Source organism: Bombus vosnesenskii, unplaced genomic scaffold, assembly GCF_011952255.1.
Source record: "Bombus vosnesenskii isolate JDL3184/JDL3185 unplaced genomic scaffold, Bvos_JDL3184-5_v1.1 scf7180000013265, whole genome shotgun sequence".
In the NCBI taxonomy this organism is placed as follows: Eukaryota; Metazoa; Arthropoda; class Insecta; order Hymenoptera; family Apidae; genus Bombus; species Bombus vosnesenskii.
In genome coordinates, this window is record NW_022882925.1 from 1,033,050 (window position 1) to 1,056,414 (window position 23,365).

The 23,365-nt window shown below is 34.9% G+C and overlaps 2 protein-coding genes and 1 long non-coding RNA gene across 8 annotated transcripts in view; 2 read left to right on the forward strand and 1 right to left on the reverse strand.

Annotated features, from left to right (window-relative positions):
- The first annotated feature begins 206 nt into the window (after window positions 1-206).
- LOC117243063 (neogenin) lies at window positions 207-15,901 on the forward strand. 4 transcript variants are annotated; one of them, XM_033510230.1, is made up of 27 exons: window positions 207-319; window positions 418-537; window positions 6,190-6,355; window positions 6,437-6,576; window positions 6,650-6,937; window positions 7,006-7,168; window positions 7,235-7,362; window positions 7,450-7,609; window positions 7,691-7,806; window positions 8,059-8,467; window positions 8,546-8,696; window positions 8,780-8,908; window positions 8,982-9,188; window positions 9,275-9,566; window positions 9,651-9,809; window positions 9,886-10,091; window positions 10,165-10,320; window positions 10,395-10,557; window positions 10,625-10,819; window positions 10,999-11,037; window positions 11,201-11,333; window positions 11,409-11,641; window positions 11,918-12,022; window positions 12,155-12,366; window positions 12,442-12,658; window positions 12,738-12,874; window positions 12,992-15,901. In XM_033510230.1, the coding sequence occupies exons 2-27, from the start codon at window positions 483-485 to the stop codon at window positions 13,088-13,090; spliced, it is 4,458 nt and encodes a 1,485-aa protein (XP_033366121.1). In that variant the 5' UTR covers window positions 207-319; window positions 418-482; the 3' UTR covers window positions 13,091-15,901. The 4 variants fall into 4 exon arrangements, with proteins under 4 accessions (XP_033366121.1, XP_033366120.1, XP_033366123.1 ...); XM_033510229.1 differs by having other exon boundaries at window positions 215-319; window positions 398-537; XM_033510232.1 differs by lacking the exon at window positions 207-319 and having other exon boundaries at window positions 326-537; window positions 8,296-8,467.
- Window positions 454-4,581, reverse strand: LOC117243079. Of its 3 annotated transcripts, none has more exons than XR_004495386.1 (5): window positions 4,429-4,581; window positions 3,556-3,799; window positions 3,193-3,482; window positions 669-3,071; window positions 454-590 (listed from the first exon to the last, which is right to left on the reverse strand). It is a non-coding gene; the product is annotated as an uncharacterized LOC117243079 (long non-coding RNA). The 3 variants fall into 3 exon arrangements; XR_004495387.1 differs by having other exon boundaries at window positions 3,326-3,485; XR_004495385.1 differs by having other exon boundaries at window positions 3,193-3,485; window positions 4,429-4,580.
- A 664-nt stretch (window positions 15,902-16,565) lies between the features above and the next one.
- Window positions 16,566-23,365, forward strand: part of LOC117243064 (R3H domain-containing protein 1) — a 29,273-nt gene continuing 22,473 nt past the window's right edge. Inside the window, exon 1 of the mRNA XM_033510241.1 lies at window positions 16,566-16,705. The gene's annotated coding sequence lies outside the window, so the exon portion shown is untranslated. The remainder of the gene's footprint in view (window positions 16,706-23,365) is intronic.

Below are 23,365 nucleotides of genomic sequence, written 5' to 3' on the forward strand. Positions count from 1 at the left end.
CATTTACGTGACAAATAAGAAATTATAAATGAGATGTATAATATGTAATAACGATGAATGTTTTGAGAGACAGACACAGAGAGACAGACGTATAGATTTTCCATCCCCAGAAATAATAAAAAACGTAGCTGGTTTTTAGGATTGTTTAAACCACCTGTTAATTCAGTAAAGTCTCAATGATGCCGCTGTTATCGCGAGATGCCCACGAAATGGCGGCGCTAGTCAGAACGTCGGTAGACTCGAGACAATGAGGAGGTGTGTAGTTGTCTTTTAGCCATGTTCTGCCGTTGGATTCGCGATAGTGTTGTGGAAAAATGAGGTTTGTGGATGCGAGACTCAATCTGTCGTTTAATGCGCGACGGTGAGTCAAAAAAATTGGCATGTATTCGCTCGACAGGACATTATATGCTCGTGCAGCAATCGTGTGAAGAAACTACACTGGGTTTTTGTACGCGTCGGAGTCTGTGACACCCGCTGGCCCAATGGAGCCGCGTATTCTTCCTATCCCGTTGGCTTTGTTGACATTCATCGTATTGGGTAAGTCTAACTTGTTCTTAGTATGAAGGTATGTTAATTTATATTATTTTTACCTGGAATAATGTATTTATCGTGAATTTCATTGAGATATCTTATTATTAGAAATTGATTTAAATCACTGGCACATTCACACGTATGAAAGGGAAAATGTAGTTGTCCGTGGAGGATAAAGTTGTCACTAGCAGATATATTATGAAAATACTTTTTCATTCATTTCTATAGCTAAAAGTGCAAAGTGATTTTATTATATCTTATCTGATGTTTTATCGATGAGCATGGAAACGGGGAAACATCATTGCGTATCGTTTTACAGTTACCACTGTTTGCATCCCGTCTAATCTAGTAGTAAGCAAATATTTACGAAACTATTCTGCGATTTTGTGTTTGCTAATCTCTTAATATTAGAGATTACGTCTTTGAAAATGCTTGAAACTTATAACCTAGACTTCAAGCTGCAAGGTACTGATATAATTTTTTAGTCAAACGAGTAACAAAATTACGAATTCCAGATATTAATGTACATTTAGAATCCGATTGTTAAATCTTATAAATCTACCTACGTATACACGCATAGACGCGCATATAGAGAACGTTACAAATTGCAAAACAGAGATCGTTTATGTTTTTGTTATGCGCAACATACTTTCATCAAGTAGAATTATTATGTAAGTAGTTGTTTAATTAAATCATTTATCACTGCGCAAGTTCGAATTAAATAACGAGCCGTTTAAGACTCGAGACTTTATACGTCGATCAAGACGAACGAATGTATGAACGATATCATCGTGTGCATGTGAACAAGTATTTCTAACGATTAATGCTTATTTTGTAAGTGTTTTAAAAGATAAAGTTGAGAAGCACTGCATTTCGGGTGGCTATTATTGATGTAGAGAAGGATGGTAGTATAAGGGGGTGATTCGGGGTGTATTTCCGATTGCAACGATCTGGATGGAGACACATCCCTTGTCGTAATAACGAGAACTGTATAGGTCCCTTGATAAAAGTAACAATGAATTGGAAGAAATTTAAGCCAGAACTAGAGATCATTGTTCTACCGCATAGTACACTACAAGCGAAAATAAAAGTTTCGGACTTCTATATTACAGATTTATTATAGAGGTTACACCGCTGGAAGCATTTGTGTTTAAACACTTCAGCGGAGTATTCCAACAATGCGGCAGGCCTCTCCTTACGATTTTATCGTGATAGGAAATGCATGTGCTAAACATTCAGCGTCGCTATGTTAATCTATCTCAGCAGACCTACCCACGCAAAAAATTAAACATCCTATTCTTTTTACCATCGCACCGTATGATAAAAATATGGCCAGAATTATCCCCCTTATTATTCTTTTTGTTTGCTTTGATCATTACATACGTTCGTCTAGTTAGATATAAAGATCCATTTCCGGCTCGTCATGGTGGAGAAGTATACAAACACTGAAAGGGGTCTTAAAAGGGTGCGTTCCTCAAATAAACCAGTTAACTTTGCCCGAGATACGATTATACTGATGTGCAGTAAACTGCAGAACAATTATGGATCAATGCAAACAGAAGTTTGCTAGCCTTGTGAACCCTCGAGTTTCAGTTCGATGAACTGAAACTCTATATTAATTGATCCAATGTGAAAAAAGGATTGGGAATCTTTCCTTGTGTTTTTCCATTTTCTCTTATACAATGTACGCATATAAGGACTTGTTCGTGATGTATGTCCAGTGTACGAAGATCCACTCTAACGCTGGTAGCCCAAATACGGAATGGATCGTACAACATACAGGCGTTCAAATGTAATCCATGTAAAGTGGTATTTACAAACGTGTGTATTCTGCGACTGATGTCGTAACGACACCTTAATGGTCAGCGCCCACGCGATGTATGTGCGTGCATATTGATATATGGGGTGATTTACCTAAGATATTTTCTTTCATCTTGATAAAGAATTCTTAATTAATTTTAATCATTTACTTCGTTTCGATTATTTGATTTGAAAAGAAATTACACTTGTTCAAACGTGTAATACGGTAGCAATTCTATTACCGCTATACTAAGGTATAGGTATGCATGTGAGTGTGTTATCCTTTCAAGGCAGTACGTTGCTTCCTTGATTCTCATTCTTCTTTGACGTTTCGTGGAACAGCACCTTGAACGGAAGTAACAGTCACGGTACAAAGAAGATACGAGAGAGAAAGATGGAAGAATCCGGTTCGAGGAATAAATGTATCAGTCGCAAAAATCAATCTTAGATTCCCGTGGCTTATCCATACGTCTTAACGTCACCCGACAACCCCGACTTTGTAAACGATTAATTGATTTCCCTGTAGGAGGGTCGCAACATCTTTCTCCCCATCGTTTCCGATTCATCAGTATTTATGAGTCACTGTGTAGATTTGTCGTACCGCGATGTATATGTACCTTGCCTTCCTTCACGGTCTGTTCGTCACATGTCGAGTACTTTTACCGCGTTTTTCAACATTCTCCCTCCTTCCCTTGCCAACTTCTACAGACGTACGAACTCGCTCCGCAAATTAATCCGCGCTGTGAAAAAATTCAGGAGATTTATTGACGCGCGGAAATTCACGAGAGGTGACGAATGCGTTCAAGCATTTGTGAATCGAAAAAAACACAAGAAAAAGAACGAGGTTAAATTATTTCTTACCAGGTAATTAAATTAAAAGATACAGTATGGTTATGGATATAGGGGGAAAGTACCATTCTCAAGTTATTCTACCGCAGTCATAATTGTTCTATGAAACTCAATAAAATGGTTGGCGATGCGAAATGATCCTTACGTCGATGACGTGAACCTTATTTTCAGGAAATTATCCGATACATCTAACTTGTTCGAGATAACATCAAGACTTGTAAGATTGTACGTGATACTCTCGTTTTTCTTCTTTCTCTCTCTTCTTCTGTCTGATTCTTAGTATTTCTTTCTCTCCCGTTATGCTACTAAACAAGATGTATAAACTGATGTCTGATAGAAAATAAGGTGCAGTGGTTGTTCCCGCGACAGATTTACCTCGCGCATGCATTGCAATGGTTTTCCTCTTGATCTATTTCGGTATGCCGTGCGGTAGGTTGTCGCCCGCGCTCATAAATCAAATAGTCAGACGGCGAACGGTTTATTTTCCTTGAGAATGCACCGTCGTGGCGCTATCGGGCGCCAAATTTCGCACGTTCCTTCCTTTCTCTTCTTCCCTTTTTCTTATTCCCTTCGAAGCATCCACTTTTATACTTTCGCAATAGGAATTAATGGGATTAATCTAGAAATACAAAAATATCAAAAGTTCGAAAATCGAAATATTTGAATAATAATTACCTCGTGCAAAATAATTTTAGTATTTTTGTAACCTATGACTTTAAATGAATTGATTGATATATAATATGTTATATTTCATGAAACTTCTCTTTTCAGCATCCACCTTTACACTTTCGCAATGATTAATGTTCAAGTAGTATCGTTGAGTTATAGATAACTATAATTTATGGCAAATCATTAAAATTCATAGTATTTCATTTAACTTTGTATTTGACATTTTTCATGATTAGAATAATATAATCAAATTAAATTAAAAATTCCAAAAGTAAGTAATCTAACCTATAATTGTTATGGTCCCCAATAACTTAATGATACCACTTATGAATTAATGGGATTAATCTTGAAGCGTAAAAATATCAAAAGTTCAAGAACTATGTTCGAAAACCGCAAGCACTGATCCGATCGATTCAACGAAATAATTCATACTATTTCATAGGTTTTTTGACTACGCGAAGTTTACTGCATTAGCGTGGTGGTAAAAATTGAAATTATTATTAGACACATTATAATGAAAAAGCGACGAATAGGATTTGAACGAAGAAAGAAGTTTAATATGTAAGAGATATAAATTACTTCTGTCGATCGCTGAAGACGTGTTTGTTCCTCCGCGAAGGTTGCACAGGAAGGTGACAGACCACCGTGAGCGTGAAACTGTAACCCAATAACCGACAGTGCTTCTCAATTTTATGGAAGTATCGATTGAACTAGTTATTACTAAAATTGATACGATTACTCATTATTTTTTAAGTAATTGTATAATGTTGATATTTGTCATGTTACTAAATACGGAATTGATTACTATTAGAAATATTTGACAATTTTGTGTACTATTAACTAGGGATCGTAACCGTTATAAGCGAAATTAAAAAAGTTATGGTATAAGAATTCATATCTTAGTTTAAATGATTTTAATTATGAATAAACATTATAGATGGTTAAAAACCTTTTCGATATTTTTCATAAAATTCTAAGAATAACTGTTATTTTTAGTCTCTGTCATTATCAGATTCGTTGTTGATAATTTACAGAAATTCTGGCATAAAAAACCGCTACTTTCTACTATTAGGACAACCAAAAGAAGTGAAAGATTGCTTTCAAATATCTAGCTTTGTACCACTAACTATTATTAATTTGAATAAATATAAGGAATTCTTCTTTCCTTGGGGTTATTGATACCTGACCATACTTGGAATTATGAAAAAGAAGCAATATTACATTAACGGCGTATTAAATAAAATTATTTCAATATGCCTACAAGGGTTTTGTAACATTTTCATTCATAGAGCTTCTTAATATTTTTTCAACGGCTTTTCCTTGATAAGAAAGTTCAGAGATGAGTTACCTGTACCGAAAGATCATTGGTCGGAGAAAATTTTCGCAATTATCTGCGTATAATGCGACTCTTTTAAAGAGAAGATCCTTAAGAATTTCTTGAGAGAACTCTAACGAGCTGGCTAGAATTCTTCGGCCGTGTCGATCTTTAAAGTCTGCTGCGTGAATGTAGATAAAGAAACAAAACCGTTTAATACGAAATATCTCATTGTTAAACAATATTTCAAATAATTGAAACGCCGCGATAAACTGCCAACGAATTTACACGTTTTTAACTCCATAAAGAGATTATTCAGAAATTCCTTTTGTTCGTTGTTATTTGTTCTGTAAAAAGGAATAATCCATAAGCATATCGATTGCTTGGAATTAAACAATAGGGTCTAGGCATTCACTGGAAATCGTTCGCATCGCGTCCCATAAAATGGCTCCTTCAGATTTTTCTTATTTCTTTGTTCTGACAAAGAATTATTCAGAAAAGATGTTGAATCGTCCTGCGTCGTCGTTCTATACGTGGTATCGGGCGATCGCAAAGCCCTACAAAAGAAAGAAAAGAAAGGAAAAAAAGAAGAATTTAGGCACTCGGCTCGGGTGTCTCGTTAAAGGGCTAAAGGGTGCTTGCGTAGGGTTGCCGACCCTTCATCCCCACTCTTCTCTCCAGTTACTTTACAACACACTCGTATCTCTCCTCTTATACCTAAACCTCTAATAATTTTTTCAACATGTACCATTATGATACTTATCCACCTACGCACGTATGAGATAACTTACCAAAACACAATTGAGACTTGATGATGTTATGGCTATAATGTTATCCTTTATCCCTCTGTTAGTTGGTAAGATAGATGCTCATTAAAACTTCGCTTTACAAAATTTTTGTAGCAATTTTTGTAGAAATTTTTTGTAGCACATTTAGGTAATGTTTAGGAAAGTGATAGAATAAATTTATATCCTTAATTTTATTTGTTAAGAATTATAATTAAAAATAGTATTTTCTTGTAACAGCTAATGCAGGTGGATTGTATTTTACTATCGAGCCACAAGATGTAGTGGTTGAACAGGAAAGTCCTGCTAGATTAGATTGTGAAGCAAAAAGTGATTTTGGAAAACCCAGTATACAGTGGAGAACTGACGATGGACAACCGATTAATTTTATTGGAGATAGTTACCGGTAAGGGTATTAAGGTCTAAAATGATATTACTTTGTTCTTAGATGAAGGTTTTCTTTTATCATGCCTTTTTCTTTTTATAGATCTCAATTAGCTAATGGATCTTTGTATATAAATAGTGTTAGGAATAGTAGTCTGGTATTGACTGGAAGCTATCAATGTTTAGCTTCTGTAGATGATGTTGGGGCTATTGTTTCTCGAACTGCCACAATTAAAATTGCAAGTTAGTATTTAGGACCAATATAAGCTTTTCAAGTTATTGTGAATCAAAATCATGTAAAAATGTTGTTTTAAAGGTTTGCCAGGATTTGAAAGAGAACCTCAAGATACTATGGTTTATCCAGGACAAATTGCATATTTAAGTTGTACACTTCTCACATCCTCCAGTTCATTGATTATACAATGGTTAAAAGATGAACATCCATTGCTGCTTGATGATAGAATGACAATTTTGCCATCAGGTGCATTAGAAATTGATGATGTTAATATACAAGATATTGGATCATACAGGTGTAGTGCTAGTAGTTATGGACAATCTAGACTCAGTAATAAAGCACAATTAGGATTGTTAACAAGTGATATTGGTTAGTGTAAATCTTTAAACATGATCTCTATAAACTAGCAGATATTAATTTGTTACCTGCTGCTATAGATCAAGAAAGTACTCCACCAGTCTTTATTGCTAAGCCATTACAACAAATGACTATTGAAGAATCAACAGTCACACTTGAGTGTGCTGCCAATGGCTACCCAAAACCAAGTATACTTTGGTTGAAAGATGGTGTTGCCATTGATTTAACATCTTTTCAATCTAGGTATGCAGTCAAGATGTATATAAGATGGAGAAGTTGAATTTTTAAGTTTCTTTTTTAATTGTTTAGGTACAGTAGAGTTGCTGCTTCCAGTCTTGTGATAAGTAATGTTCAAGAAATAGATGATGGTTCTTATCAATGTCGTGCAGAAAATGAAGTTGAAACATTAGATGCAGCTGCTGATTTAATTGTACAAGGTATTCTAATTTCACTATCAGTATTTCCACATATTCATTTTATTCTACACTATTTGATGCTATATCATTGTTTTATTACCTATATAGTTCCACCAAGATTTATTAGAAAGCCAGAAGATAAGGTAGCTAGTGAAAATCAAGATTTAGAATTTGAATGCGAAATTTATGGCAAACCAGAACCGAAAATTACATGGCTCAAAAATGGAGAACGTATTACCTTAAGTGCATACTGGCAAATTGTGAATGGGTATGTTTACTAACTATCACTGAAAATGGATCAAAATAATTCATAGAGTATAAGAAATTGAAATAAATGTTTCTTTCTTAGTTACAACCTTAGAATTAACGGCCTACTACTGATAGATGCTGGAATCTTCCAATGCATAGGAACAAATTCTGCTGGAAGTGTACAAGCTGCAGCACGTTTAACAATTAATCAGCCTAGTGAGTTCTGCAATTGAAATTATCTATATTCAATTTCCTATATGTACAATCTAAATAATTTTTTGTAGTAAAATTTATTTTTGCGTTTATTTAATATATTTATTAGTTTATATATTTTTTATTTATTTATTTGAGAGCATAACGTATATTATATTTAATTTCTATTTTTTTTTGTACAAATTTTAATTTAATTATTTTTCATTTGTGTTTCCTCCTTTTTTAACTGTGTTGCATGCTAACATATGTATTCAGAAAAGGCAAATCCCCATAAATCAACTACCCCAAAGACAGTTCCTAAAAAGAAGTTACTATTGCATCGGCAATTGTATAATAAAACGTGGCAGCACCCAAGTACCCTTTTAGGTCACACAATGTCTGCATTTACCCCCAATCCACCGCTTTCCATTGGTCCCTCTGATGATCCTGCAGATCTGCCTGGATCTGTTAAATTTCCTAATTCCCTTTACGACCCAAAATCCCATTTTGTAGATGACACAGACAGCTTGGAGTCAATAGAAGGAAGTGTCCCGTCAGCACCAAGGAATTTAAGTCACGTCATTGTCACTGCTAGATTCGTAACTTTACGGTGGCAAGAACCCGAGAATAGAAATGGAGAGATTCTAAATTACTATATTTATTACAAACAAGAAGGTGTTCAAAGGTGACAATTAGTTCCTCGATAAATGCACTTATGGTTCGTGTTTAGTTGCATCTTCTATACAATAGTAAAATCTTACAGAGAACGAGTTACTCATAGGCAACAAAAATTAGAGGCAGTAATACAGGGTTTACAACCAAGTATGACGTATCAATTTCGAGTGGTCGCCGTGAATGAAAGAGGGATGTCCGGAATGTCCAGCGAAATATTACAAGTTACCACACTTACTGAGGTCTGTCTATAATTTCAAACATATCTAGTAAATTAAACGTATTATTCCATGACCGAAGTATTACAAACTTATTATTGCAATAGGCCAATGTCCCTGGACCTCCACTGAATTTAGAGGGACATGCTACAAGCAGTGTGAGCATTGCGTTATCTTGGGAAAAGCCACAAGTAGTCAATGGAAGAATTTCTAAATACATAATTACATTTGTAGAGGTATATCGTTTTGAATAAAAGATGTTAATAATTACTTAATATAATGTATTAAATGTTAAATTTTTACTTAAAGGGTGACAATGAGGACATAACGCGTGAAACTACTAGTACGATGCACGAATTAGTAGATCTCGTGCCTTATACGGAATATAGTATTAAAGTTCAGGCTGTAAACGAGAACGGTCCTGGCGTGTTTAGTAGAGATATCGTAGTCCGGACTTATAGTGCACAACCTACTCAACCACCACACAATGTTACAGTAGAACCAGTTAGTCCTACAGTGGGTATTACATTTAGAATTCCATAGATAAAAATATTGAACAATTCGAGTATCATTGTATAGCTTTTTGCTATTTTTGTTTTTAGAGTATTATAATAAGATGGGAACCGCCACTCGAAGGACAAAATGGAATTGTCACTGGTTATAAAATTCGTTATCGTCGTTACGATCGCGGTTCACAGCCGGTAACTATAACAACTGAAGGAAATCAACGTTCACGAGTACTCACTGGACTTGAAAAACATGTTGTCTATCAAGTTCGTATATGTGCCTTAAACGTTAATGGAACTGGACCTTGGACAGAATGGATACAGATAGAAACATACGAAACCGAATCTGATGAAAACCGAGTGCCAAATACACCCAGCAACTTAAGAAGTTAGTAAATTCTTAAAACTTTTTATGTTACTGTGAGCTTTAATTCATATATGTTAAACATATTTTTTGTTTATATATTTACAGCAAAAGTAATGTCTGATTATATACAAGTTTTTTGGAATCCACCGAAAGATCAAAGTATTAAAGTAAAGGGATATAAACTTGGATGGGGAAAGGGAGTCCCTGATGTTGAAGTTCGACTTCTTGATGGAAAAGAACGGTCTTTTACTATAGATCAATTAGGTGAATAGTCAAATTTGTAGTTTCATGAAGTCATAAACGTGTTAGATATGTTATATTATCTTTCTTTTTTATTTAGAACCAATCACTGAGTATGTTATATCACTAAGAGCAACGAATGATGCTGGCGATGGTCAACCAGCATATGCAAACGTGAGAACTACGGAACGTTCTGTATCTGAATTTTCTGTGCCTTTACTACCACCTGTTGGTCTTAAAGCCGCTGTTCTGTCTGACACTACAGTCGTACTATACTGGACTGATACAACCTTGCCAAAAACTCAAGTACGTAAATGTTTATATTAATATACTATACTAAATTAGGAAACCTTATTAAAAAGAAATAATAACATTACAGTTCGTAACGGATAATCGATATTACGTAGCACGTTATACGTCACATCATCATAGCAGCAACCCTCGTTATAAATATCATAATGCAACTGATCTTAATTGCATGATAAATGATTTAAAACCCAATACGATATATGAATTTGCAGTCAAGCTTGTTAAGGTATTTATAATTTATTATTTCGAAGAATATCTAATTATATATAAGGGTATTTAAATAACTTAGTAATTATTTAGGGAAAACGAGAATCGCTTTGGAGTATGGTTGTTACGAATCAAACTCAAGAAGCTGCACCTAGTTCCGCGCCCAGGGATTTGATGATTCAGAGTATCGGAGACCGTCCAACTTCAGTTTTAGTGCGTTGGCAACCTCCTAAACAACCAAATGGACCAATTACAGGTACTCATTAATACTTTTAATAGTAGTGTAAAGTGTATAATAATAATGATGCATACATTTGTTTCAGGATATATTACTTTTTATTCGATTGATAATACGAAATGGGATCGTGATTGGTTATTGGAAGCCGTAGTTGGAGATAAAACTGAGTGCATTGTGAAGGGCCTCCAACCAAGTACAACCTACTACTTCAAGATCCAAGCACGGAATTCAAAAGGATACGGTCCTTTTTCTACAACTGTTCCATTCAAGACGCCTCAAAGTAAGCATTTAATTCTTATAAGTGTATATGCACGTACTACACAATTTTTTTAGTTTCGAAAGTTTGTTCAGTGTTCCGTATATAGTGCTATTTATAGTGACTACTATATCTTTATATCTCTTCATATCGTATGTGTTATGTCGGTGTCTTATTACTATATTTTTTTATTTTTATGCTAGGCAGTGGTATGGATGTCTATGATGAATTGCATGATCGAGGTAAGACATTATTCTTCTTTAGTTTTTTGTTTTTAGCATAGCATGTACTTTAAAGTGTAAATTGAGTGATGAGAGGTAATGTAAATACTGCATTGTGATTGCACTATCATCAATATTACTGTTGTTACTATTACAACTACTAAACTTTGGAATTAATTTACAGATGGACGTGGACTTTCAAATTTCTTAATCTATGTTATTGTGGGTTCTTCTATTGTTTTAACCACTGGTATAACAGTGGTGGTTGTAATTGTATGTTGCAAGCGCAATCCAGATTCGCCTGATAGGAAGAAAGGGTATGTATTATATATGTATTTACAATATGTTTTGTATAACATTATTTTTACAAAAATTACAATTGTAATGTGTAGATACATGAAAGACACAAATCAAAAAACAAACATTAAACCGCCCGATTTATGGATTCATCATGATCAAATGGAATTGAAAGCTCTTGAGAAATCTTCAATAAATGGAGAGGCATCTACTAGCGGTGTAGCTAGTAATACCTTACCTAGGTCAAATAACCAGGATTATAATCAAGAGAATGTGCATGGAAATTCTAGTTCATTGGATAAACGTACTTACGTACCAAGTTACATGGGTAAGTTTTTGAAGATAATATTTTTCAACAAAACACTTCATCACATCAAACACAATACTTACAAGATTTTATTCATTTCATTGAATTTTTAGCTCTCCATATATTTTATTATGGTTATACAAATATTTAATACCATTTCTAACATAATTAGGTAGTTTTAATGATTTTTTATTTGCCATTAGAACCTCGGTTAAGATTTTTTAGAAAGAAAATTCTATTTTGTTTATCATTTTCCTGATTTTTGTATTCGGTTTATGTTTACTCACTCAACATTAGGTAACACTGATGAGAAGTGCTCAACCCTGAGTAGACAACATAGTCGAGGAAGCCATAAACCTAAACTCATTACACTTCCCGTTGACAGTGCATCTTTACATCAACGTAAGTAATAGTAAAATTAAGCGAGGAGATGTAATGTTTTGTGACTATAGTATATAATATTGATTTGTATACAATAATATTAATGAAATGTAATCTCTTAAGCTGTATGACAAAGTACTGAACTTGTTACAGCTATAGCGACGGCCACACCGATTGTAAACACAAGCATGTCACAGCCAACAATTCATACATCATGCAGTGATACGCCATCCGTGAGACAGAATTATCCTCGAACTGTAGCACAATACAGTTTAAGTCGAGCACACATTACTTTAGAACCAACACCGGAATCGAGTCCAGACTCTTGTAATATTTCAACTTCGTATGAACCAATGCAAAGTCAAGTAAGATTCTTATACAGTTGGTAATAAACACTTAAATAAAGAATCCCATTTCATATAAATTATTTATATTTAAAGCAATTATCATATGGTACAAGTGGTCAGTCCTATAGTGGAAATACTCAATACGCTTCAGGACACTATAGCAATAATAATCAACCATCAAGTGTAGGTGGTGGAGTTGATGGTGGTAGCGGTAGTAAAAGGATGCAGGGACATCCTTTGAAAAGTTTTAGCGTGCCAGCACCTCCACCTCAGTCTGCACCTTCAACACCAGCCCAACAAAAACACGGCGGTGAGCCCCATCGTTTATTGTTTTTATAGCCTATCTCATCTTGCATGTGTATTATGATATTTTTTGTTGTGTTCTTTAGTTTCTCAAGTAACAGTAAGACCTACAATGTCTGGAAGTCCATACAAGAAACCACAAAGTTCTACACAGTTAGCAAAGAATAGATTAGCCTCAGTTTCAAATCCGGTGCACACTTCGGAAGAAGTTGAACGGTTGAAGGTAATCTTTTAATTTTATATCATAGTGTTATAAAGAAAAGATAAAGGAATTTCAACTACTTCTATTACATTCGACCATGAGATAAGATGCTGAACTATTTGTTTTTATTTTTTACAGCCTTCTTACAGTACAGAAGAATTAAATCAAGAGATGGCTAATTTAGAAGGCCTTATGAAAGACCTAAATGCCATAACAGCATCTGAATTTGAGTGCTAGAAGAGGTTCCTAAACCTTGTGCCATCTCAATTCAATAGACTGCAATGATACATTCTCAATGTTAGTACCTGAGAAATAGATGTAACAATTATGTTACACGTCGAAACTCTTGACGAAGTTTATACGCAAAAAAAAAAAAACATAATTGGCAGTGTATAATCGATGACCGATGAACGGCCCCGATATCGAACTTTTTGAACAATTCATTTGAAAGCTGTAATCCCAGTGATATTGGACTAGAACGAGTTCTTTCCTAGTCAATTTGCTTTTTCCTCTGGTACTAACGTTGCTTTTTACGATAAAATGCAAAGTATACTTGCCAATGTATTCTGACACTGCCACATTCTTGTAGCGAATTTGTATTTTGCAAGAACGTTGAGTAGTATGGTTTGAAAGTGTTGATGAAAGAATTGAACATTTTATTACGGACTTTTAACGGTGTATTTTTGTGCATACGGTGTGTGCAAGTCAATCTAAATGGAAGGAAATGGTAAGTTCGATTCTTATCGATGATCTTTCAACGCGAATAGATTATGTTAAATTAATAATTCAATGAATTCACAGCGAAGAGAAACGGTTTGAATGTTTTTTCAATTTTTATATGTGAGAAAATGATGGGTAATTTCGCGATTATCTTTTATATGCATCATAAAAAAAGTAACGATCTTGCCTAAAAAAGCGAAAAACAAAAGAATTCGTATTGCATCCAAAAACTCACGCGCTCTTTGCCATGATTTTGTAACTTATACTCATAAGAGAGAGTACATTTTATATATCAGTAATATCGACTGCCATACTTACGCTTAGGATGGCTAGATCACGTGAGTCTCTTAATCGAACAATTAATGGTTCATTACACATAAGGCGGACAGTAGGAATATATTTTCTATTTTTTTATCCGTCAGAATGTTTTTCATAACATTTTATCAATGTTCGATAATAGGTTTTATACGGTATGGTACTTTCAAGTTAGTTATTTTAGTATTAGTCGATTAAAATACAATAAATCATCAAGAAGTTTTACTAATTTTATATTATTTATAAAATGTATTAAACGTTGCCTGTAATTTGACGAATTATATTTAACAGGCTGAAATATTTTTCATTTATACAAAATCTCAACGTTTTTGAACACTGTGTAATGGCCTTAAAACATTTTTGTATTAAGTTGACCTATACTCAGTGGCTTTGGCAGCTTAATAAGGAACTTTGTTCCTATTTACGGAAGAACGTACGCGTATACTTTTAAAGCAACAATGTAGTATTACGATCTCATTGAGAAATTATTTTAGGGTTACAAGTGAACATCGAGTATGGGTATTATAATAAGCTGTATAGCATACGAGAATTAAGAATTTGAATATCGCGCGTCTTGTCGTAAGAATCTCATGTATCGATTACACGATACGTTTTCAGCGAGATATCGATAGTATCGATAGTGTTTATATATTTAAAGTTTCGATAGTTCGTTTAACTTTTAAATAAGCATTATGTTTCTAACGTCCAGTTAAGGTACGTAAGTCGGTCTAATTAATAGAATTAAATTAAATTTTAGAGTCGTTTTTGCAAACTATTTTTTATCCAATATTTAGAAATTGTTTGTAAGTACTATATGTTATTTCGTTTGAATAGATTTCAACAGCACATCTATTGATGACTTGCAATAGTGCAGGTACTTTGCAAGAAATGAAAACAATCGAATTTCTCTGTCATATTCGAAACGATGACGACGGACAGATTGTCACATAGGATATTAAAGCGGCAGTTCTTTGACCATATCCGTCGAAACACATAGTTAATACATATTTCCTTCCAATGCTAGGAATCTGCTACGTAATAAATTTTTTACAATGTTTTATTGCGATATATACGCAGGTCTCTTTAGTATTAATAAAAGAGAGACTTTGGAAGATGCAGGATAAAAGTAATGATTCTAACTTGAGACATATAAGAAGAAATGCGATCAGGTAATTTCTCATGTAGTATTCCGTATTATACCACCTTTTTAAGCACTTTTGTATTTTCTTAACGTTGAATATAATTGTACAAAAGTCCAACGCGTAAAGGACAATGCACCAAGACTCCCGTTGCGGCAAAGCCTAATATGGAAAATAGTACAAAGCAATATGTGATACTCTATTGTTTGTGATGCAATGCCAGTCGTGAATTATACGAAAGAAATCATCGGCTCGTCCAGAGTATTACATATTACTCGAATATTTGCTGCTAGACGGGAAGTATACCATTCATCTTGAGCAACGCGAAGCGAACTTCTTTTATCGTCGGCTTAGCTCTGATTAGAGAGTTATTCAAACTAGTATTAAGATATATGTATTCGCGACAATGCACGATTTCGATTCATTCTCATCTCCTGTCTCGAATATTACAGTTTTCTTGGATAGAGAAAATATTACGAACAAAGTGGCTGTACGCTTAATAGGGCAAAAATAATTCGAAATAATTTTCGAATGTTTTTCGTTTATGTCGAAATCGGAGATATTTTATAAATGTTTTAAGATTGGCACAATGGAACTGTGTGAGTACATGTGAGCTATACCGATAAGAAAAGAACCGCTTGTATATTAAATATATATATAAAATTTGTAACTATTGCGTGATTCAAAGGGCGATTTAGCTCTTTGTAATTAAAAAGAAAGGAACGGGCCTATAAAAAGGCCTGCAGAAATATTTTACCACAAAAGTATAGTAGATATATATAAAATATATATTTATCTATGTAAAATTATTATTTATTGATTTTTATGTATACTGAAAATATTGAGGATAAATGAATATTGCAAGATGCTAGAGGCTGGTTGGTTTTAATCATTTCCATTGATATATCGTTGTGATCATTGCTATCATTGTCATCATTACATGTCATTCTATTCATTGTCGTTCATTATTCTTCTCTTCGATCAGTGTCTTATGAATTTGTTAGGATTAGTATGAAAGTTCGGCGATAATCGGAAACTAAAAAAGAAGCTACAGGCCACTGATGTATGTATATAGATAGAACACCGCTACTTTATAAAGTAATTAAGTATTTATATACATATACATATAGCCATTATAAAATATAATTATTATATTTGTACAATACATATAAGGCAGCCATCTCTAATGAAACATTCATAACAAGTGTGTGATAATATTTGTAAAACTTGATATCCAATAAACAATCTTATGTTCTTTACAAATTATCATTTCAGTTTTTTTGTATGCTAGGTGAAGGAGAAATCACAGATGTTGAGAAAAGGAGATATAAAGACATATGGGATCCTGCCTTTCTTTCAGTTTCAATATTATCCAATAATTGCTGTGGCAGAATTAAGTACGTAAGAGCAAAAGAAGTTCATTTTCAAAATTCTTGCAGAATGGCGCTAATTTACATCAAGAAATTTCAAATATTTCCATGCATTGTAGTGACATCTACGACGAGGGTGCTGCCATTTCACTAATGCTTCGTTTAATACGAACAAGCAAGAATAGATAGCGTTACATTACCAACTAACTGTGCACGTTTAAAAAAAGCAAAGGACAACAATACGCGATCGAGTGCGGTGAAAAATCGGTGAAATGGTGGAGTTGTGTCGTGCGTATATTTAGAACCAGGTAAGCACTTTATTCGTTAATCAATGCTCCGCATCATTCACCGTATGCCAATTGATAATATATGACGCGTCCTAGGTAGAGAATTCTTTTTCACGATCATTTTCGTACACCTTAATCGGTGAGAAACATTTTATAAAATCCACTAGGTGTCTCCGCTGAATTATGCCATCAATTTGTATACATTTTAGAATAAAAATATTGCGGTTATGTATTAAATCGTTTGACAATTTCATGTCGTGCTTCGTTATCGAAGTACCTTGTATGTATCCCTCATTTTGATGTTCTTTCGCGCATCATAACCTCTTTGCACATCACACATAATATTATGAATCGTTTTTACGAATGGCACATATCATCGACAGGTATTCAACGCATTATCACATGTATAGTATTTATAATATTAATTTATAATGTATCTTTTGCAAACAATAGAAAAAAAAACAATCGAAATTGAGAATGCAATGTATCGTCAGTCATTTGTTTGTTAACTTAGTGACAGATATTAGGTTCTTTGATATTTTCTCATCGATCTTCTAATCATAGAAAAGAGATAAGACTCGATATAAAAATAAATTCAACAAAGCAATATTTATTATAAAGATTTATTAACACTTCTATTCAAATTATTGCTATTAACTATGATATTTAATACAATTTCACGAATATTTCAATTTAAGACCGATAAATGAGGCACTGCTACATTGAAACATACGCCTAATCATGTATTCGTGATACTCGATCATTTTCGCGGGAAGGTAACACGTGGTTTGGCATTCCGTACTTCTCTTAGATGTCAAGCATTTTATTCGTTTTCTTAAACAATATTTCTTATCACTACACTTCTTTTTCAAAAAAAATGCAGACATTCAAAATAATATCTATGAGATTTTTTCTTATACTGAAGGTATATAGATGTTTTTTGATAACTGGAAGATAGTAAATGTCAAGGGAATATAAATTTGATCAAAATAAAATAACATCGTTGAAAATTGTTTTTTTTTCTATTTAAAAGTCAAAATATTCCCTCCTCTGGAATGCCAAAATTCCACGGTGGCTTAATGCCCCCTATCCCCCACCATGATCCGGCCTCTATTGATTGCTCTACCGCACTACTGCCCTACTTTTATGACTTCACTTCACCCCCGCCTCCTCTCTCACTCTCTCTCGCTCTCTCCCTCTCCCTCTCTATCTCTCTCCCTGCTACTCTCTTTCTCTTTAGTTCCATGTTCCCTGGTAGCCTACCTCCAATGTCTATCGTGGAGTCATAGACACACGGGAATTATGGATTCTGTGCTGTTTGTTATCAGTATGCAGAAAAACCCCTCATTTAACTTTCTTCTTCAAAGTTCGTTACCGTTGATTGATAATACTATTACTGCTATATATATTATAGTTTTAATTCATTGTTAACTCGGTTAAAATTTTTGATGTTAAGATTATACTCGTTATAGCAATTCTGAAAAGAGAAAGGTTTTTAATATATGTCAAAATAATATCACTATTGCAATGCACGTATAATAGCATACATACACTTACAGAGCCGAAGATGGATTATGATGGACGAATTGCACGATACAAGACCGTAAATTGGAAAATCAGAAATCGGATGATAAATTAATTAAGGTTGCCCATAAATCGACCGATAATATTATGCATCGATGCTATGCGATCCTGTAGATAGTAGTGCATGTGCGTATGGCGATGTTACGCTTACGTGTCACATGTGTATGCACTGTTGCGTGCACAGGATCAAGGTTGCACGTGGTGCAGGTTTATTTTTGAAAAGCCTGTAACACATAGCACGTCCAGAGAAACAAGGCTTTTTTCCGTCGTCTTGCGTGCAGCCTCGGGATATTTATACGGTTTTCTGTTTTCCATCATGCCAAACTGTGTGATGTCTCATGATAATGCGTTAAACAACCACAGATACAGCGTTGTTTTAGGTCGAGTGACTACTAATTAGTCGATTTATTTGCCTATAGGCGGCCACTCAACACGGAGAAAAAGTGATATCTCCTTGTAGAGTTCTCTTTATTGGATTCGAAATCGATGGGGCGATGCGACAAGTAATTATCGTTGAGTAGCACCTCGACGAGAATAATTCTTTTTCTTTTCTTGTAACTTATCGACCAGCTGATAGTTTCAATTCGTTAAATGTTCTTTCTGGTATTGAATACCTACGTAATGTATATTGCGAATGAGTCAGATCTCTGCTTTCGTTTTTGTTCAATCTAAAATAGCGACCTTTCTTGTCATCCTTGGCAATAAAAATTTTGTAATGACATAGGTCAACCTGATGCAGCGTGATACTTAGTCACGCATTGATCTCGTTCAAGTAGTGACGTCCAAAACTGGTCAGGCAGTAAAGTGTACGTTGATACTACTCTAAATCCCATAGACTTCTACGTGCTTAAAATTTATTTTGTTAAATGTTTCAATTAATATTACGTTCACAGCATTCTTTGAATCTGTCTAAACTACCTCTTGGACGATTCATTTCTGTGAATAACTTTCATCTGATCACCGGTGATCAGTCACTGGTGGTTACTTTCTTCTAAATCATTCCTAGCAATTATTGATACTATTGCGAACGTTTCGGTTTTAGTCGCTTCATGGACTATCACCATTCTGTTATGCTTCTGGATTTCTCTTAGACGACACATTGCTAGAGTATAGTTTTCCATTATGACATTGAGTTTTAGGAAATTTTCTACGCAATCTTGTCAGAGAGGATTTCAACTTTGAAAGCAAAAAGATTCCAGCAAAAAGGAAAACTGTATGTGCAAGCCACAAAAGATATAGTAGGGGTATAAAAAAATATACAAGAATGCAAAGAAAAGAAATTCTCGTAATAAAAGTCGCAAGTTCATTGAAAGGAATTCCTGTGGAAGAAACAACACAACGATCGTTTAAAAAATTTGAGAAATTCCAACAACAAGAATCGGCTTAAGAATACAAAGAAAGGAAATTTCAATAATAAAAGAGATGTGCACAAGAGAGCATTAGATAGAAAAAATTTCAGTAATAAAAGAACACTTCAAGAAAAAGAAACACACTAGCAATAGGAACAAGACGATCAAAGAGAAAAGACAAATAGCAATAGGACAAAAACAAAAGAAACCTTGTATCGTAATACACAAAGTTTAGGATATTTACAAACAGAAACGACTATGAAAATCCTAGAATATCCTAGAATACTAAGAGGTGTGTATACCAGGAATCTAATAACAGCAATCTCAGGTACAGAGCTGTCGAATTACAAAGTTGTTGTTTGTTACAGTTGTTGATAATGTATAGTATCGTATACCCGTATACCGCAAACGAGCATGAGTCGTCCTATTTCATTGGTCACCTAGTAGTTTACGTTCGCGTGTTATAATCGGTATGGAGGATTAAACTTCGATGAAAATCACTTATTGCCAGCTGGCTAACAATAAGTAGTCCTCGCGTTGCATTGCATGGGTGTTTATCCAGCAAGGTCATCGCGAAAACGAACAAACGAGATGACTCACGCGGGATTCGCCGAATGCTTTCACCATTGGGCCGAATTGTAGCAGGATCGATCGGTGCCTGGAGTTAAGACGAATTACGAACAGGGACGAAGGGAGGATCGATGGAGAGGAGGGCCGATTTTCGGGCGGGCTGCACGCGAATCGCTCCTCCTCAACGAATCCACCGGACGACCACAGTCACGCTACTCACGGCAACCTCGGTCTCGCACTCCATCTTATTGTGGCATCACACACGTGCCACTGAAGAAGGTTCTATTAACCTTCTTTCGGGGAATTCCCGGCCTACCAAGCATGGAAGTTCGATCGAAGGTAGCCGCGCTCGAGGTGAAGGTCAAGTTCACCAGTCGGACTCGGCCTATCTCGATGATTCGTAATATCGACGCAAGCTCTTAGAATCTTGTCAAATTATCGATGATCTCTCTCCGTCTTCTCCGTCGATGCCTCTCTTTTGTCTCGATTGGTTTTATTCTATATATTCCAGAGTTTGACAGCCAAACTTTATCAATATACAAGGTGATTCACACGCAGCTGGAATAAATCGTATCTCTTTCCTGATCGAAGTTAAAATGTTGTAGTAAAAACGTACGAAATGCGAAAAGAAGAACACTTTGGCTTCCGATGTTGCCTCCAATTTCACGCTATTGGATTATTATATGTGAATAACTTTTAAAAAAGGAAAGTCTATCAAACGAGTATTAGACTGGTTTGTTGAGACAAAATCAAAATGAGCTTCATAGAAAGAAGTTTCTAAAAATTGGATTAATATTATTCTCTTTTTATTCCATTTATCTATCTATCATTTTCTATTTATAATATGATATTGAAAAGCATTTTATGTAAACCAAGAGTAGGAGAAATTTTTCCAAATAACATATAATGATAAATCTATTTTTAGAATAATAAATAGCTCTGCCACAGGAACCATAAATAGAAATAGTCAGTGCTCGCTGATAATGGCTCGATAGTAGCTGACAGGACACATAAGAGACTCGTCGAGTAGATAAAAAGTGGTTGCAGTAGCCTTCGAGCAAGGTAGCGTGTCAAAGTTCTATAAGAAACGAGATTGCTCCTCTAAAGATCTAACAGCCATTCCCTTAATGAGCTGTTAGTTTGGTATCCTTCTACACCCACGATGTCCAAGAACTGTATGACGTTTCCACACGACGAACTTTTGTCTTATGTAATATCCATTCACAACTCTTGTCAATACAAAGAGGAGCAATCTTACAAAAGTCATAACAGTTGTTATTCCTTTCTTGGAATTGACGCAACAAAGATGCAACTTTAGAAAGAAAGTTGTGCAAAGTCGTTAATATGCAAGTTTTATGTAAGTTTATGAAATCACGTGAGGTGCGCACGTGTATCCGCAACCGGACGAAGCTCGGAACTATGCCGTTGTTTCGAAGAACATCGTTCCCCGGGTATGAATTCTGAGTCATCCTACAAGCGAACAGGGTCACGTTACATCATTAATCTCTCCCTCGGTAAAAGCAGTCATTTTCACTGGTTGGGATTGCTCCCCGTGGCATGACCGTTTTAACGAGGACACAAACGCTAAATTGATTTTTCAATTAAGAAAGACAGCTGTGATTTCCAATTTTAATCTTTATTCTGGATGGTCTACTGTCCTAATTTTTCATCCGACTCTCTGGAATCGTTTGAATGTCCTTTATTTGCTTGTATATCCTAGAAGATGTGTCCAATATGGATTGCATGATAGTCGAATTAATTTCTTAAACACCGTAGAAAAATTATTCTTCGTTTGACAAATTTCATTCTTTCAGTTGATACTACCAGTACCTAAAATGGATATTACATCGGTTAAGAGCATTGGTTGACATTTTATAAGATTTTTGTCGTAAAATGCCAGTTCTCTGCTATGTCAGGGTCGATGAAGAAGAGAAAGAGGGTGAGGACGCAGTAAAAAGTTTTGGAAAATGAACAGAAGGCGAATGGCATTGTATGTTTCGAATGTTTTTACGTCATGGTAGCATAATAAATTACAGTTCACTGGATTCGTCATGTTTCAAGTTCTATGATTGCGTGCATGACTTGTTGGGAGATTAAACTTTCGATCGAGTGTTAGTTGATGGAGTTGTACTACGTGTAAAATCGGAGGAAATTCCTGGAAAATTTGCAAATGGGAAAATCATTAAGATTAATATACAATCGTTGAATCATTGATTCCAATAATCCGGATATATCAGTTTTATATATTCTGTCTGTTTCTCTAATGAGAAATATATGATGGCGAAAGGAAATTCCATAAACGTTGGAAAATACGTGGCCAATGACCGGGAATTTGTAGAAGTCTCTTACTCACCCGTGAATATGATATTCAGCCTTTAGATCGCGAGATACAACGACCGTGTGCCGCACGTGTCTGTTGAATTTTTCATAGGACAATTGGTGTTGTCTTTGTGCATATCGTAGGAATAAATGAAACTTGACCGATTCATGTCCATAGCGTTTCAACCGGTCAGTTTCTCAAGTGATTAGATACTATAGCTGAAGCTTCTTTCACAATTGAAACTCGAAATTTCTTCGAGTCAACTTGAATTAATAAAATTATTTCTTAGTATTGTTCAGTTGCTAATTAATTTTCCATGTAATTTATTTCGATTGTATTATTAGTTCTGTTAATTAAATTGTTTCCTTGGTATCTTAGAATTTCAGATGTGAAGCCAGCTTTATTTCAGAGTCGAGTGCACTCGTGATACATCTGCTTTCTTCCACGTGAACCTGCGAACCTTCAGTCGATCTAAGTGCTCTATAACGCCTGAATAATGCAGCATTGGAACGCACAACCTTCGCGATCTCCTATATAAACGTACCGTAAGAATATTATTCTCCCTTAGTAGTTGTTCAAGTAACCGGTTGATGAAACTCATTTTTGTATTGCAACGACCATTTTTTCAACGATTTATTCTTATAGATACACGTACGTTCTACGCTATCTTTTATCAGCTAGAAACCGTATCACTAAAAAGCGGGAAAGAAACAAATAGTGTGTTACCGTACATGATGATGATACAGATTGACGTAAACTTGAAAGCCGAGGAAAGTGTGAAAATTTGTCGATATAAGGCGTGAACCTGAAGTGGTGGAACAAGTGTATCCAATCTTAAAAGAACGATGTACTTAGATC

Bases quoted from the DNA above. Each gene is read 5' to 3' on its own strand.
- LOC117243063 (XM_033510230.1), top strand. From the start codon at position 483: ATGGAGCCGCGTATTCTTCCTATCCCGTTGGCTTTGTTGACATTCATC. The intron at 11,334-11,408 runs GTATGTATTATA...TGTAATGTGTAG, and splicing joins TCGCCTGATAGGAAGAAAGG to ATACATGAAAGACACAAATC. The intron at 12,367-12,441 runs GTAAGATTCTTA...TTATATTTAAAG, and splicing joins ATGAACCAATGCAAAGTCAA to CAATTATCATATGGTACAAG.